Source organism: Podarcis gaigeae (assembly GCF_964106915.1).
Source record: "Podarcis gaigeae genome assembly, chromosome: 12".
Classification (NCBI taxonomy): domain Eukaryota; kingdom Metazoa; phylum Chordata; class Lepidosauria; order Squamata; family Lacertidae; genus Podarcis; species Podarcis gaigeae.
Genome location: NC_139688.1, coordinates 43,247,613 through 43,261,819, shown reverse-complemented (window position 1 = coordinate 43,261,819; position 14,207 = coordinate 43,247,613). Strand labels below are relative to the sequence as shown.

Sequence of the window (14,207 nt, the reverse complement as noted above, 5' to 3'; positions counted from 1 at the left end):
TTCCCTCCCCACACACTTCCCAGACTCCTGTTATTTAACTCAAATTTTGTTATTTGTTATTTGACTCAAATTCTGTTATCAGCCTGTTATTTGACTCAAATTCTTCTCCAGCCTTGCTTACCTATCTTCCAGCTCTGGCGTTCTCAGTCCAGGTCCTGCAAAATTATGCCTCCCAGATCCTGATGTTAACAGTGGTCCAGCTCTTCTTTTGCATTCTGGCAGATTCCTGGCTCCTGGTTGCTTTTGTTAGGCTCATCGCGATACTACGAAATTCCTTTGGTATGATACACTCAGCTTGGTCAACTGCTTCCTCACCGACTCACCTCTATGCTATATTTTCTATAAATATCTGTGGCAAGTTATTAATCCTATAAAGACCATTTGTACTATTTATCTTTTTAAAAGGTCTGAAGCAGCTCAGGAAACTAACTCCTTATTTTCGTGAGATGTAGACCTATTCACAACTTATAGGCTCTGGCATGGGTTTTTTTGGTGGGGTGGGGAGGTAGGAGCTTTAAAATATTGTTGTTTTTTTCTTCATCCATAAGTGGGCTCCTTCAGACATCCTTTTTATTGCACATTCATGATTTGTGCTTATCATGCTACCAGGATGGTCACACATGATCCTGCTTTTAATACTGTTCGTGCTTGCAAAGGTTTGGGGATGGTCACACAGTTTTATTTCAAATTAGTGTATATCACATGAATTCCTGTTGAAATCCTGTAACATTTTATATATTGCTGCAAGGTGGCCCCAGCGCCAGACAGCAACAATGTGGTAGCACTGGGGAAGCATCACAGAATAAACTAAAGCAGAGGAAATCCACCATTAATGCACAATTATTGTGCCAAGAATATATTGCAGAATGCAACCACAGTCAAACACCAGTCTGGAGAGGCCCAGTGACTGACGTGTAGATAGCTCATGTGACCGTATTTTGTGTGGTCTAGTCTTCACGAATTGATGAACATAATGAACTGATCCTGTGGGTACTGTTATATGTCATTACATCACAATTCCCTTCATCTTGGCTTAACCTATTTCTGAATCCTTTTAGCTGTGTCAAGTGATACATGGAGTTGCAGATTGACACATAAAAAAGATACTGTGAATTTACCTATAGTTCCTACTTATAATACCACAGACAATTTGTCACAGTTATTACTATGCATCTTTTAGCATCTATCCAAAATGTAAAGCATGACTACCATTTATGAAAGGACACATCTTTAAACAAAATATTCAGCCTCCAAGGCTGTGTTGCCTACAGATGAATCCCACTGAGAACAACCCAATTGTAATTATATATGTGGAATAAAGGAGGCATCAGTGGTTCATACTAGAAAAGCCATATGGCTGAGGATGTAAAACTGAAATTTCCAGCTAAAAATTCCTTTAAGATATTTTTATATGACTTCCTGATGAGTTGCAAACAACTCTTATTTTTTGGAAAGCCTGAGAAATACAATGCTTAGAATCTCTCTATATTCAAGTAAAATAGCTCTTTATTTCATTCTGATTTATAGAAATCTACAATTTGCTTAAAGCCAGAGAGAGAAAATAATTGTCAGGGGAAGACATCTAAATGTGCATGACTGTGCTATTGGATTCCACTTTTTAATCTGAACACGGACTAAGTTTGATATCAATTTTATCAATGAGCAGGCCAAAAAAATTTGTTAAACTTCACAGTAACTATATTGTTGAACTGCTGTTAAGGATCTCCCTCTATATGTGAAGAAGAATGCACTCTAAAGCTGTAAATAGTATAATAGGTTCTCTCTTATCAGCGCTACAAGCTGTCTTGGAATTCAGCCATTAAAGACTCTATTTCCTTAAACCTGTCTGTTATACTCTCAATGCACTCTCCAGCCTTGAAAGCTTTTCCATCAATTATAATACAGTCCTCTTGGGCGTTGATTTCCATTGGCCTTTTTTCAGTATACTCCAGGCAGAAGTTAGCTACCTAAAAGGGGGGAAATATTCGTATTCTAAAATTAAATACAATTTTGCAACAGATAATCTTCACCTGATACAGGAATGGAGAACTATCAGCAGAAGCAGCCATACACATGGAACACCAATCTGAATGCAGTTGTTTATCTAGTATCAGCTAGTAGTGCTTTATTATTATTATTATTATTATTATTATTATTATTATTTCTTCTAATGCAGATGGGAATTACAACTCTTCTTATTCAGAAGCTCTTCTTCCATTAAAGTTGTAATCAACTAGTGCTGGATCAAGGTCATTGGTTCCTAATTTATGTTTTAAGGTAAATTAACCTTCAAATCTCCATACTGTAAAATGTATGGAAGAAAATTGGGTGAGGGCCACAGCTCAGAACACATTGTTTGCATTCAAAAAATCCCAGATTCAACTTCCAGTCCTGGGTTGGACAGACTCCTGCCAATTAGTGGCAGCCACACTGAGCTGGATTGAGAAATGGTCTAATGATATACACCAGCTTCCTATGTACCTAAAAATGTGAGTTCATGTTTACACACCATACATAGCTGTCAACTTACAGATTTGAAAATAAGGGACCAGCAGCCTTGAAAATAAGGAACCAACAGCCAAAATAAGGGACCTGAAGCCTCACCTGTTCCAGGCACTCCAGTCTTCCTGTCCTCCTGCAGTCTGGTCAAACTCATGCTGGTAGCTTCGAGAACACTGTCCAACCAACTTTGTAACCAGAGGTTCAGCTGAATAGAATCTGAATCACATGCACCACAAGGCCTATGCAGCCTCAACTTAAGATGGCTCCCCGGCCTGGCTTTGCACTGCAAAGTTTGCAGCAGCATGTGCAACAAAATGGCGTCCAGCATTCAAACCCCCCCTCAGCTTGCATTAACTAGCCACACACAAGACATGCAAGCTCCACCCCCCAGTTGTTCTTAGACTTCTTATTGGGTGAGCAACACAGCCAAGCAACACAGTTGGAGCCTCCCTCCTCCCTGGCTGGCAGGGAGGGAGGGAAAGGAGCTGCTTCCTTTGAAATTTAAAGGGACATCATTTAAGGGACATTTAAGGGACATCCATCAATAAGGGACAGCAGTGGGACATGACACTGGAATAAGGGACTGTCCCTTCAAATAAGGGACACTTGACAGCTATGACACCATATGCAAACAGACATTAAATCTCTCTCTCTCTCTTTTTTTTTTTAGAAAAGTGGAATGCTATTTTTTAAACCTTTCACAAACCTGTTATGTGAACAGGCTGCAAATACTGATTGATGGATTGTTATACATTCACACTGTTGGATAACCTTATGTGGGTTATTGAAGGTCAACTGGGGAAAACGGTTATAATCCCTCCCTTCATTTGATTTTCTGATTCAGCATATTGGATGGATTAATGGCAAGAAAGCTAACTGTGGACTTTGCTGGGAAGTGGTACACAAATGTAACTAAGAAACAATAAGTAAAAATTTAACTGCAAACTCACACTAAAAGGTTGCTACTTTCCTGGTTCTGGATAAGAAAGTCGTGCAAATTTCAGAACAAAATTCAATGGCATTGTATCATGTTTGATACATACAGAGGCAGCTATAGGGCATAGCTGAGGAGGGCACTTTCTCAAAGCCTGGTGCAAGCACTTGCCCACCTTCAAGAAGGAGGTGCGAGGCTCTGACAGGGTCCTAGAATCATCTTGCCTCCTTCCCAAAGCTGGGTAAGCACTTACTGGGCTTTGGGATGGAGGTAGGAGGGCTCTAGGACCCTACTAGAGCCAGTGTGGTGTAGTGGTTAAGAGCGGTAGTCTCGTAATCTGGGGAACCGGGTTCGTGTCTCCGCTCCTCCACATGCAGCTGCTGGGTGACCTTGGGCCAGTCACACTTCTTTGAAGTCTCTCAGCCCCACTCACCTCACAGAGTGTTTGTTGTGGGGGAGGAAGGGAAAGGAGAATGTTAGCCGCTTTGAGACTCCTTAAAGGGAGTGAAAGGCGGGATATCAAATCCAAACTCTTCTTCTTCTTCTTCTTCTTGTGTCTCATTCCCAAAGTTGGGCTTAAGCCAGTGCCACGAGGGCTGGGAGGAGGGCGTCAAATGTTGGCCTAGCATAGGGTGGCATAATACCAAGGTCCGCTGCTAATACAAGTCCTTCTATGACCTACAACATAATTTACATTTTCTGTGCGTTCTTGGAAACAGTCAGAACACTTTGCATGGAGTAGCTTTTGAATGCGTGCACTAGGCTGAAGTTGCTAAAATGCTACATAAGTATCTAAATAATTGTAATGTTGCAGGTTTGTTCTCTAGCATGCCTGGAAAATGTTCAGGAATTATATTGCAGCAATATTAACAATAACAACAACAACAACAATAATAATTATAATTTATCTTATATTTTACGCTTCCTTCCTCCTTCCATAAAAACAAAGAACTAAAAATTCTCAGAGTGCCGTAAGTTCCTCTACCCCTTTAAAAAATATGGAACTTGGTTTGGCAGAGGAGTATTATAGTAGTAGCTGTTTTGCCTGTTTGTATGCAGATATATGCAATACAAATACTAACAAGGTTATCAGTGATTCCAGCTTCCCTGGTCTGGGATCCCGGTGATAAATATTTCAAAAATGGTCTTGTTAGATGCATGTACTTCTACTTATTGCAGGGTGTACACTTTTAACTATTTCATTTTTCAAACAGTCTTATAATTCCCTAATATATAACCCTTTAGCGCCTGGTGTGGATGCTTTTTGTAAGTAAATTAAAAGATAAGTAAATATTTCAGGTTGTGTTTCTAAGCCAAAAATAAGGATTCTACTAAAGTGGTTTTTCCAATCATTCGTAATTAGTAGAGAAACTATGAATAATTTATACCTCTTCTCTCCCATTATTGTTCTCTCCATCCACAAATGATGCCAAAGATGGGTAGGAGGGGGCTGCAACATGCTTGAGAATGTGGTCCAATTCTTTTAGTATCATTTCTGTCTCAGAAACACCTAATAAAAATGGCAATATTTTAGCTTACATATACATTGTACATTTATGCAATGCTATTTATTGCTCAGTTGACTGCTTGGACTACAAGTGTTAAGTGGAACGGGCAAACATCCTAATTCTAGATACGAAAAGAAAAGTGTTTCCTATGACATTACAGTGGTACCTTGGTTCTCAAACGCCGAAAACCTGGAAGTAAGTGTTCCGGTTTTGGAACGCTTTTCGGAAGCCGAACGTCCGATGCGGCTGTCAGCTATTTTTTCCAGGGACCTGCACCAATAAGAAGCTGAACCTTGGTTTTCAAATATTTCGGAAGTCAAACGGACTTCTGGAACAGATTGAGTTTGGTGCTTTTGTTTTTGCTATTTATTTTGCATTTTTGTTTTTGAGGCTTTTTCAGTTAACTTGTTTTTGTGACTGTGTTGAACCCAGTTCAGCTACTGGTGGATTGATTGTGCGACTGCGGAAATGGATAAAAGCCCCCCCCCCCTTCAAATAATGACTATCATCAGTGCAGGCAAGGAAAAAGAATCAATTTTAATTTTTATCATCTACAATGCTGTCTTATTTATTTTATAGTACAGTACATCATAGCTGTCAACCTTTCCCTTTTCTTGCGAGGAATCCTATTCGGAATATGGGAATTTCACTTTAAAAAAGGGAAACTTTCACAGCTATGCAGTACATTGATTATTGCTTTCATTTTATCGATCAATGGTCTTGTTAGATAGTAAACTTCATGCTAAATTGCTGTTTTAGGGGTTGTTTTTAAAGGTCTGGAACAGATTAATTCATTTTGCATTACTTTCTATGGGAAAACGCGCCTTGGTTTTGGAACGCTTTGGTTTTGGAACAGACTTCTGGAACGGATTAAGCTTAAGAACCAAGATAGCACTGTACTCCTATGCAACAAAATGAAATCAAGTTCTCTCACTGGGGTCAACCTGACTGGCTTCTGGTGGAAACCCCATTTGTGCTAATCACTTAACAATTTAAGGATGCAATTCTAACCTCACTTATCTGGGAAGTAAGACCCACATAATTAAACAGGGCTTACTTTTGACTAGACATGGTTAGGATGGCCATGTGAAAGACAGATCCTACAACTCAACCAACTGAAGCAAATAGTTAGATTAAATGAGTGCATTGGTGCCAAAATAGAGTTAATGAACATTATTCCAACTGTTTCAGTTAAAATAAATTGCAGATAGAAATTACTAGTAATTACAATCCTATTTATTTGGAAATGTAAACAAAAATAGTAACTTCTTATCATATTTGGCAGACACACAGCATGTAATTTTGGTCTGATATTAAAATAGCAACAAACAGAATGATCTGATTTGTGGTAGAGTTAATCCAAATATAAATTGCACTAACTTGGGCAAAAAAGACAAAATCTTTTGTTGACACAGTGTGAAATGATTGCATACATGATTAAAATGGGTAGAATAATGTACACAAAGTATTGGAGGACAGATAACATCCCAAGCATGAATAAAAATAAATTATGAATGTAAATTTTCTGTAAAATTAATTAATTGCATTTAAGTTACAGATAAAGATTATGGGGGGAAACTCCCACCCCCCACAAAAAAACCCTAAAATAATTTCCAAAACTATTGGGTCGCATCCAACTAACCTTTACTCAGAGTAGACCCACTAAGTTAATGTAATAACAATAATTTATTTATACCCCACCCATCTGGCTTGGTTTCCCCAGCCACTCTGGGTGGCTCCCAACATAACATTAAAAACATGATAAAACATCAAATGCTAATAACTTCCCTAAACTGGGCTGTCTGCAGATGTCTTCTAAAAGTCAGACAGTTGTTTATTTCCTTGACATCTGATGGGAGGGCATTCCACAGGGCAGGCGCCACTACCAAGAAGGCCCTCTGCCTTAGCCTTGAGATCTAATTATGTACATTCACCTGTAGCCTCTGTTAGTGCAATGGCACTTCCAGTTTCTCCCTCCATCCTCCATTCCCCCAGAAAGATAAATCTGTTCTGAGGGTTCTCCAAAATACCAGAACAGTTTTTGGAGTTAGGCAGGGGGCTGGAATGGGGTGGAGAGGACAGAGAAGTGCTAGTGGATACTCCTTGTGCTGTGCTGGATCATGCCCATACACAGGATTGTGCTGTTAGTCTGAATACAACCCTTTGTTTTATTTATTATAATTATAATTGTTAATCTTGTCTTGTTTGATTCTGCCTTTGTATATCTATTTTTCTGATAAAATATTGTCTAATTTGTCATAATCACCACCGCCATCATTTCTTTTAAAAAGATAGAAAGAAGGTTGTATCACAGCTACACTCACTTCTTGCCCTCTCACCTATCCATCTTTCTTGTGTACAGTTTGACTCTCTTCACTTTCCAAACTTTGGTTTCAAGTGAGGTGAACGATAACCATGTTCAGTGTGTTTGGGGTAAACAATATTCTCATTATGATACAATTAGCTTTTGAAATTTTCAGAAGACAACTATATTTGAAGTAAAAGGAAACAAGCCAAATAAATCAATATGAAGATAGAAAATTATTCTTTGTAACTTTACTGGTCAAAATATAAAGTCTCAGTTGTGTCCTTAGAAGCCAGAGTTAATTAAGCATCAAATAAAACCTTACAGTTAGGGTTAGATACAATCTAATCCAATTTTCACTGGTGTCATCCTTTAAAGTTACCTTAGGAAAGCTTTAGATGTGTTAGATATCTAGTCAATTTAGTGCATGACACTCAGAAGCTACTGATAGCAGGCTTTACACTGAAAAGGTATTTTTTATGGCTTATTCAGCTGGTACTTATTGTGTTAACCACTACGCACTATTAGTCACACTAGTTACAAGTGTGTCAAGGTATGGCTTCCATTTACTGAGCAATTAAGAATTGTAGGTTATGTGTTCTTTTCAATGGAGATGTAAAATTCTGTTTCTGGAGATTCACAGAAGCTCAATGCTATTTTGATATCGCACTGAAGAAGTGCTTCACAATTCTTTTCACTATAAAAACGAATTATTGTCTTCTTTGAAACCCATCTGTCAATTCTAAAATCCAGACTTGAAGGGGGGGAATCCTTGTCCCCATACTACATTTCTCTCAATAAAAAGGTAAAGGGACCCCTGACCATTAGGTCCAGTCGTGACCGACTCTGGGGTTGCGGCGCTCATCTCGCTTTGTTAGCCGAGGGAGCCGGCATACAGCTTCCGGGTCATGTGGCCAGCAGGACCAAGCCGCTTCTGGCAAACCAGAGCAGCGCACGGAAACGCCGTTTACCTTCCCGCTGGAGCGGTACCTATTTATCTACTTGCACTTTGACGTGCTTTCAAACTGCTAGGTTGTCAGGAGCAGGGGCCGAGCAACAGGAGTTCACCCCATTGTGGGGATTCGAACTGCCAACCTTCTGATCGGCAAGTCCTAGGCTCTGTGGTTTAACCCACAGCGCCACCCGCATCCCTTTCTCTCAATATCCACTGCCTAATAGCTTTCCCATCTAGACTCCTCCTGCATAATACAGGCACAGGACAGAAAACCACAACTATGTCATTTATGGTTGCCAGAATTCTTTAAGCTTTTTGCTATGCCAGATTTTCCAAAACCCACAGAAATCAACAGCATAATCTGCATGCCTTTTAATGAAGTTGGATGGTGCCCTTTATTACTAGTTATAATATCAGAACCAGGAATTTCTTTTAATGGGCAGCCAAACCCAGAATGGGAAGTTAGAGGGAGGGAAATGGGCAGTTCAAAAATTCAAGTCGTGTAGACGCTATTTTATGTTAAGTGATGCAAAAAGTGTCAACAATATGAAAAGTAAATTAAGTAGTCCAGTCTCCCCTAGGACTCCAGACGCTGATCAGGCATACCAATTTTTCCTCTCCCTGCCAAAGGCAGTGTCCATATAATCCAATCCTTCTCTCCACAGAGTATTCCTAATATGAAAGCAATCCTTCTGCATTAGAGCTGTCAAAATCCAAGTTTGGATAATTTTCTCCCAATTATTAGGGAGGAAAGCATGTGTGTGCACACAAGGAAAACACACAGGTGTGTTGTAGTGGGACATGCTTTGCCTGCGAATTATAATCACATACCACTGGGCAGTTCCAAATTTTCCTTTTCAAAAGCTCAGCCTTGAACTGATGGGGAAAGTAGAGAGGAGTTAAGGCTGTAAAGAGAACTTTAATAAATGTAGTCAGCAGATACTACTTCTGTCTGCTTTAATGTTAGCTAATACCCCTACTGCTGTGATTTAGAAGAACTGGGGCACCAGGAAGCATTTAATTTACAGGAGCCTCTTGCAGTTATTGCAAGTATGGCTGTCAGCATACTAAGCAAACATTTTGTACACCATTAAAAGAACCCTAACAACACACTTTTATTTTGGAAAGACGGGGGAAATCACAACAACTCTCATGCTAGCTAGCAGAATTAAAAGTTGTCTTGAATGTAGAATATCCTAAACAATCAACAGAATGTAATTTCTCACAGTAATAGGATGCCTTGCATACGTGGGTTATTTCAATCATCATGCCCTACAAAGCTTTACTCCCCTCAGTCACTATTGTTTACACGTTATACATATTTAAAAGGTATCTAGAAGTCAATACATGGCTGTTTTAGACTATCAAGCCATTACATGATAATCATTATCACTGTGTAAAATGGCTATGTGAATCCACTAGGAAATACAGCTTGTTTGCAATAATATACTGTATTAACTTGCACCTAAGCCAATTTAGAGCACTACAGAAGACTCACATGGTAGAATGAAATCAAGACTGAAAGGTGCCTTTACACTACCCAGAATGTACAAATTGACAACTTTCAAAATGTTGCATATATCTCAGAATGTTCATGATTATAATAATTTGCAATATGTTTCCCAATGTTTTATGCACGTAGAACTGGAAGGAAACTCACTTATAAAACATGAAGTATATCCTTTACTTGAGAAATAGTATTCCTGCCTAAAATTTCCCTGACAGATTCCAGATATAGGATTTTCTGAAAGGATCTGAGAAAAGAAATTCACCTTAATTCCTGGGCAGCTTGTTGGATTGTTAATCATTTATTAAAGTTATGATGCTTTCCTAAGAGTTTAACGTATCTATAGTTTATGTTACCTGTATCTTTTATCTATATTTCACAATTCCACCTCTAAACCATTTGTCAATTGTCAATATACTACCTAAATTCTGTCAGCTAAAAAGTGAACATAGCACTATTAAATCAGTATTTTAAACCTGTTCTGAATAGACAGCTTCTCTTTCACTTTCTCTCTTTCTCTTCTTTTTTATTTTTTGCTATCAGGCTGCTCATAATATAACCCAATAGCACAGTATTTGTGTGCCACAAATACAACATTGCTGAATCATGTTCAGTTTGCTATTATCTGCACGCAATGACAGCAATGCTGCTGTTGACTATCTTTCACCTTGTACATATGATTTCTCCTCCCCTTTTTCTTTTATCTCTGTCCCTGCATCTTTGTTAAAAATTCTGCCATCAGGAGAACAGCTAATATCTGGTCTTTGATACCGAGCAGAGAAGAATAGGCAGAAGATATGCAACTGTGCATGTTTTACTTTAAAAGAGATGGGTTGTATTTTTAAAATAATGTCTAGCAATACATGCTGTGATCTCTATGTTTCCATAGCTGGTAACAGATGTAATAGCCTGGGAGCTCATTACAAAGGGCCTGCCTTGCAATATGGATCTCATATACCTTAGATACATTAGGCAGAAACTACACAATAAAGTTAAAATTGGACTTGTCAGCATTGAAATGGCTTGGATTTGCAGCAACTCAGAGGGCGTATTAGAGAATTTGCATTGAGCTGACAATGGAGGGAGATGTAAACATGATCATGGTTAAACCTTGGGATTGGGGGAAATCCTGTATAAGCAGTCTACAGGCTGGCAAACAACCTCATCTTGCCAAGTGTACTGCTCTTACCTTTTACCAATTGTACACAGCTTTATAATAAAAGTCTCGGGTGATACAACAACAGCTATTCCTTTCCCTGTTCCCTTTCAATGACTTTGTTCCTTGACCCAACTGAAGATGTGCCAGTTCAACAGGGACCAAAGGTAATAAATGAAATTTAGTAATTGATGCTTACATGGGAGTAGCTAGGATTTATGTTAGGGGGGCAGAACCTCAGTTAGTTAAGTATTTTTTATTGATTTACTTGGTTTAGGGGAGGGCAGCTGTCACTCTGCCCCGCCTTAGCTACAACCACAAATGCTTAGATATTGGTATTTCATGCCTCCTAATTTGAAGTACAATATTAGAAAGCATTCTCTGAACTTTGTAGAAAGCCAACTTTAGAATCAAATCTGACTGCAAAGCCCCTTTAGCCCGACACATTTACTTTAACTGTTTCGTATTATTTGAGAGGTCCCCTATAAGGCCTGGTCCCTGATTCGGGTCAATCACTTATCTGATCCACTAAGGCAGGCATAGGCAAACTTGGCCCTCCAGATGTTTTAGGACTACAACTCCTCATTATCCCTAACCACTGGTCCTGTTAGCTAGGGATGATGGGTGTTGTAGTCCCAAAACATCTGGAGGGCCGATTTTGCCTATGCCTGCACTAAGTTCTGATGCCCCTTAATACTTCCCATAATAACCTGCTACCACCATGTACTGATTTACAAAAAGCAATTGGACTCCCCTTCTGTCTACTTAGCTATATAATCCAAAACCAGCATGCGGAGGTGAGATCTGCTAACCTAGGATTGTATCCATAGGCAGCAGTATCCATAGGCAGCACTCTGCTTGCACAAATTCACAAAATCACTTCTCCTTCTGCTTTCCCACTGAGCTACTGTGATTCCATGGAATATTCAAGTACATTTTAATTTCTATTTGCAAAATACTTACTTAATCATTTTTGATTATTTGCAAACAACGTGGAAATGTTACTGTCTATGTACACTTCCCAGTTTCTTTCCGTATAACCACACATATATGGCTGACATATTTCAGAAACAAGAACTAGTTTTCACAGTGAAAGGTACATGTCCTGTATCCTACTTAGATATGAATAAATTCTTTGAAAATATGACTGTCCTCATTTAATATATTGCTACACATTTATACAAACCTAGATTTTCATCTGACAATATATCTTCTGAGCCCGCTATTTCAAATGAACTTCTTAATGTTATTTTCCTAAAACACACACACAGAGAGAGAAAGTTGATGTATTTGTTGTGAATATCTAATCAAGAAGAATCAGATAATATTTGAAACATATACTTCTATATGCAGAAAGCATTCTCTTCCAAATCCTGCCTTTATACGAGAAGAGTATTGCTAGGTATTTGTGAAAAGCATCTCATCTTTAAAACCTTTTCGGTTACTACTTGTAGGCATAATTTATCACAAACCACTTGATCATTTATTAATAGGATTATGTCCCTTTGGTGTCCCCTTGATAAGAGGAAATGTTAGAAGGGGCAATTTTTATCTATAGTTGTATTGAGCTAAATCTTTAAATTATGTGTGAAAGTGACCGTCTGCTCTAACTAAACAAAAATAAAAGCTTGTAAGAGACAAGTTGAATGTTTAATCTATAAGCATGAATATTAAATATTATAGGGCTTGATCCCAAATGGGGTGAGAGTGGGAATCTGAAGGAAATTTAACTGCCCACTCAGAACCTCAGAAGTGAGGTTGAAGAAACACTCTTTTGCTCCTTCATCTGTCTTGAAGTTTCCTGCTTTTAAAAAGTTTTCTCTCTACTGAAAACAACCCCCCACCCTGGAAAAAATAGGGAAGTATTTTGTTACCCTAGCACAAAAAATCCTTATGCTCAAATTCATATATATCCGCCTTGCAAACAAATCAGAACGGTTGCTCAGTAGAGACAGAACATGGTCTAACCACCACATAAGCTCTGTGCAAGGAAATCAGAATGAATGCCAAGTGCCAACAAGTGCAAAAATCGTTTCCCTCAGCATCATGGGAGCCACCAGGACATTTTTCTCAGCCAGAACTCACCAGAACTCAGTTCTGGTACCTCTCAGGTAGGCACCATTGCCATTATAAGAGAAGGAGGAGTTCATGGTGAGTTCCAGCTCCTCTTTTTCTAGAAAAATCACACTGGGAACCACCATTTTATAACAACACCACTTGGCACAGTAATCGTAGTGTTAATAGGCTGCCGAAGGGATGGTTTAAAAAAGTAACCAAATAAAGTCAAACTAACCCAATGGTTACCTTTTCTTTCTTCCAATTCTGCAACTACTTTCCCCTCCACAAGTTTTTGTCCAGGTTCTTGTCTAAGAAACATAACAAAAAAAAAACATACTTTGAAGCTTTCCGTATTTAATATTTTTATTTAACACGATGTTATGTTTGCTGGTGGGATCAGTATGTTTGTGCTAAACTTCCCTCGCACACCCCAGTCAAGTTGTTTCAGTAAGATTCAAAATGTGAGCCATGGTCAACCTGGTCATTTTCCCCATCTTCACCAGGAGCCATCACAGACAACGACTGGGGACTGAGAATCTTACCATTTGGGTAGCACAACTCACATAGGGAGTTTTACTAGTTGAAACAGCTGGCTGGGGGGGGGGATTCACCAACGCATGGTGGTGTTTGACCATACCTTTGTTGAAGGTTTAGTTCAGCTCTTTACTCTTTCTGTAAAAGTGAAGCTGATTCTCCTCTACGTCAAAAACAGCTGTGCCCAGTATTTTATTAGAATTCATAATAAAATAAACTCATAAAATCACTGCTCCCCCCCCCCGCTTCAGTCCACTTCACTCCCATCACATATTTCGGTCGACACCTGTCCAAAATGTATGCTGGTTACCCATTTGTATAATGTCAAAAAGTGTTACCATGGTAAGGTGACAGAGGTGTTATGTTGTTTCATTTCTAAGTGAGATTCTATATTTAAATTCTCTCTATATTTATCTCTTTATTCTCTATATTTATCTCTTTAAACTCTCATCCCCTCCCCCAAAATTGTTCACTTAAAATTTTGATTAAGCATAATATACAGAGAAAATAGGAAAATGTATGAACTAATGGGACCAACCTCAAATTCAAGCAGATTTTAAATAAGCTAAGGACAATACTGTATCTCAAACAAGGTTGCAAAAAAAAAAAAAAAATCAGGTATGAGATCGGTGAAAATGAAACAACTGTGTCAGACAGGTTATTATTATTATTATTTATTGTGTTTATACACTAACCTTCGCCTGGAGGATTCCAGGGCGGTGCAGAGCATAATAAAAACAACCATTTA

At 38.7% G+C, this 14,207-nt stretch overlaps 1 protein-coding gene across 1 annotated transcript in view; it reads right to left on the bottom strand.

Moving 5' to 3' along the window:
* Positions 1 to 1,488: 1,488 nt before the first annotated feature.
* Positions 1,489 to 14,207, bottom strand: part of ZCWPW2 (zinc finger CW-type and PWWP domain containing 2) — a 37,118-nt gene continuing 24,399 nt past the window's right edge. Inside the window, exons 6-9 of the mRNA XM_083706047.1 lie at positions 13,172 to 13,233; positions 12,054 to 12,121; positions 4,825 to 4,946; positions 1,489 to 1,967 (exon numbers count right to left, since the gene is read on the bottom strand). Of these exons, the coding sequence (XP_083562173.1) occupies positions 1,794 to 1,967; positions 4,825 to 4,946; positions 12,054 to 12,121; positions 13,172 to 13,233 (426 nt within the window). The 3' untranslated portion in view covers positions 1,489 to 1,793. The remainder of the gene's footprint in view (positions 1,968 to 4,824; positions 4,947 to 12,053; positions 12,122 to 13,171; positions 13,234 to 14,207) is intronic.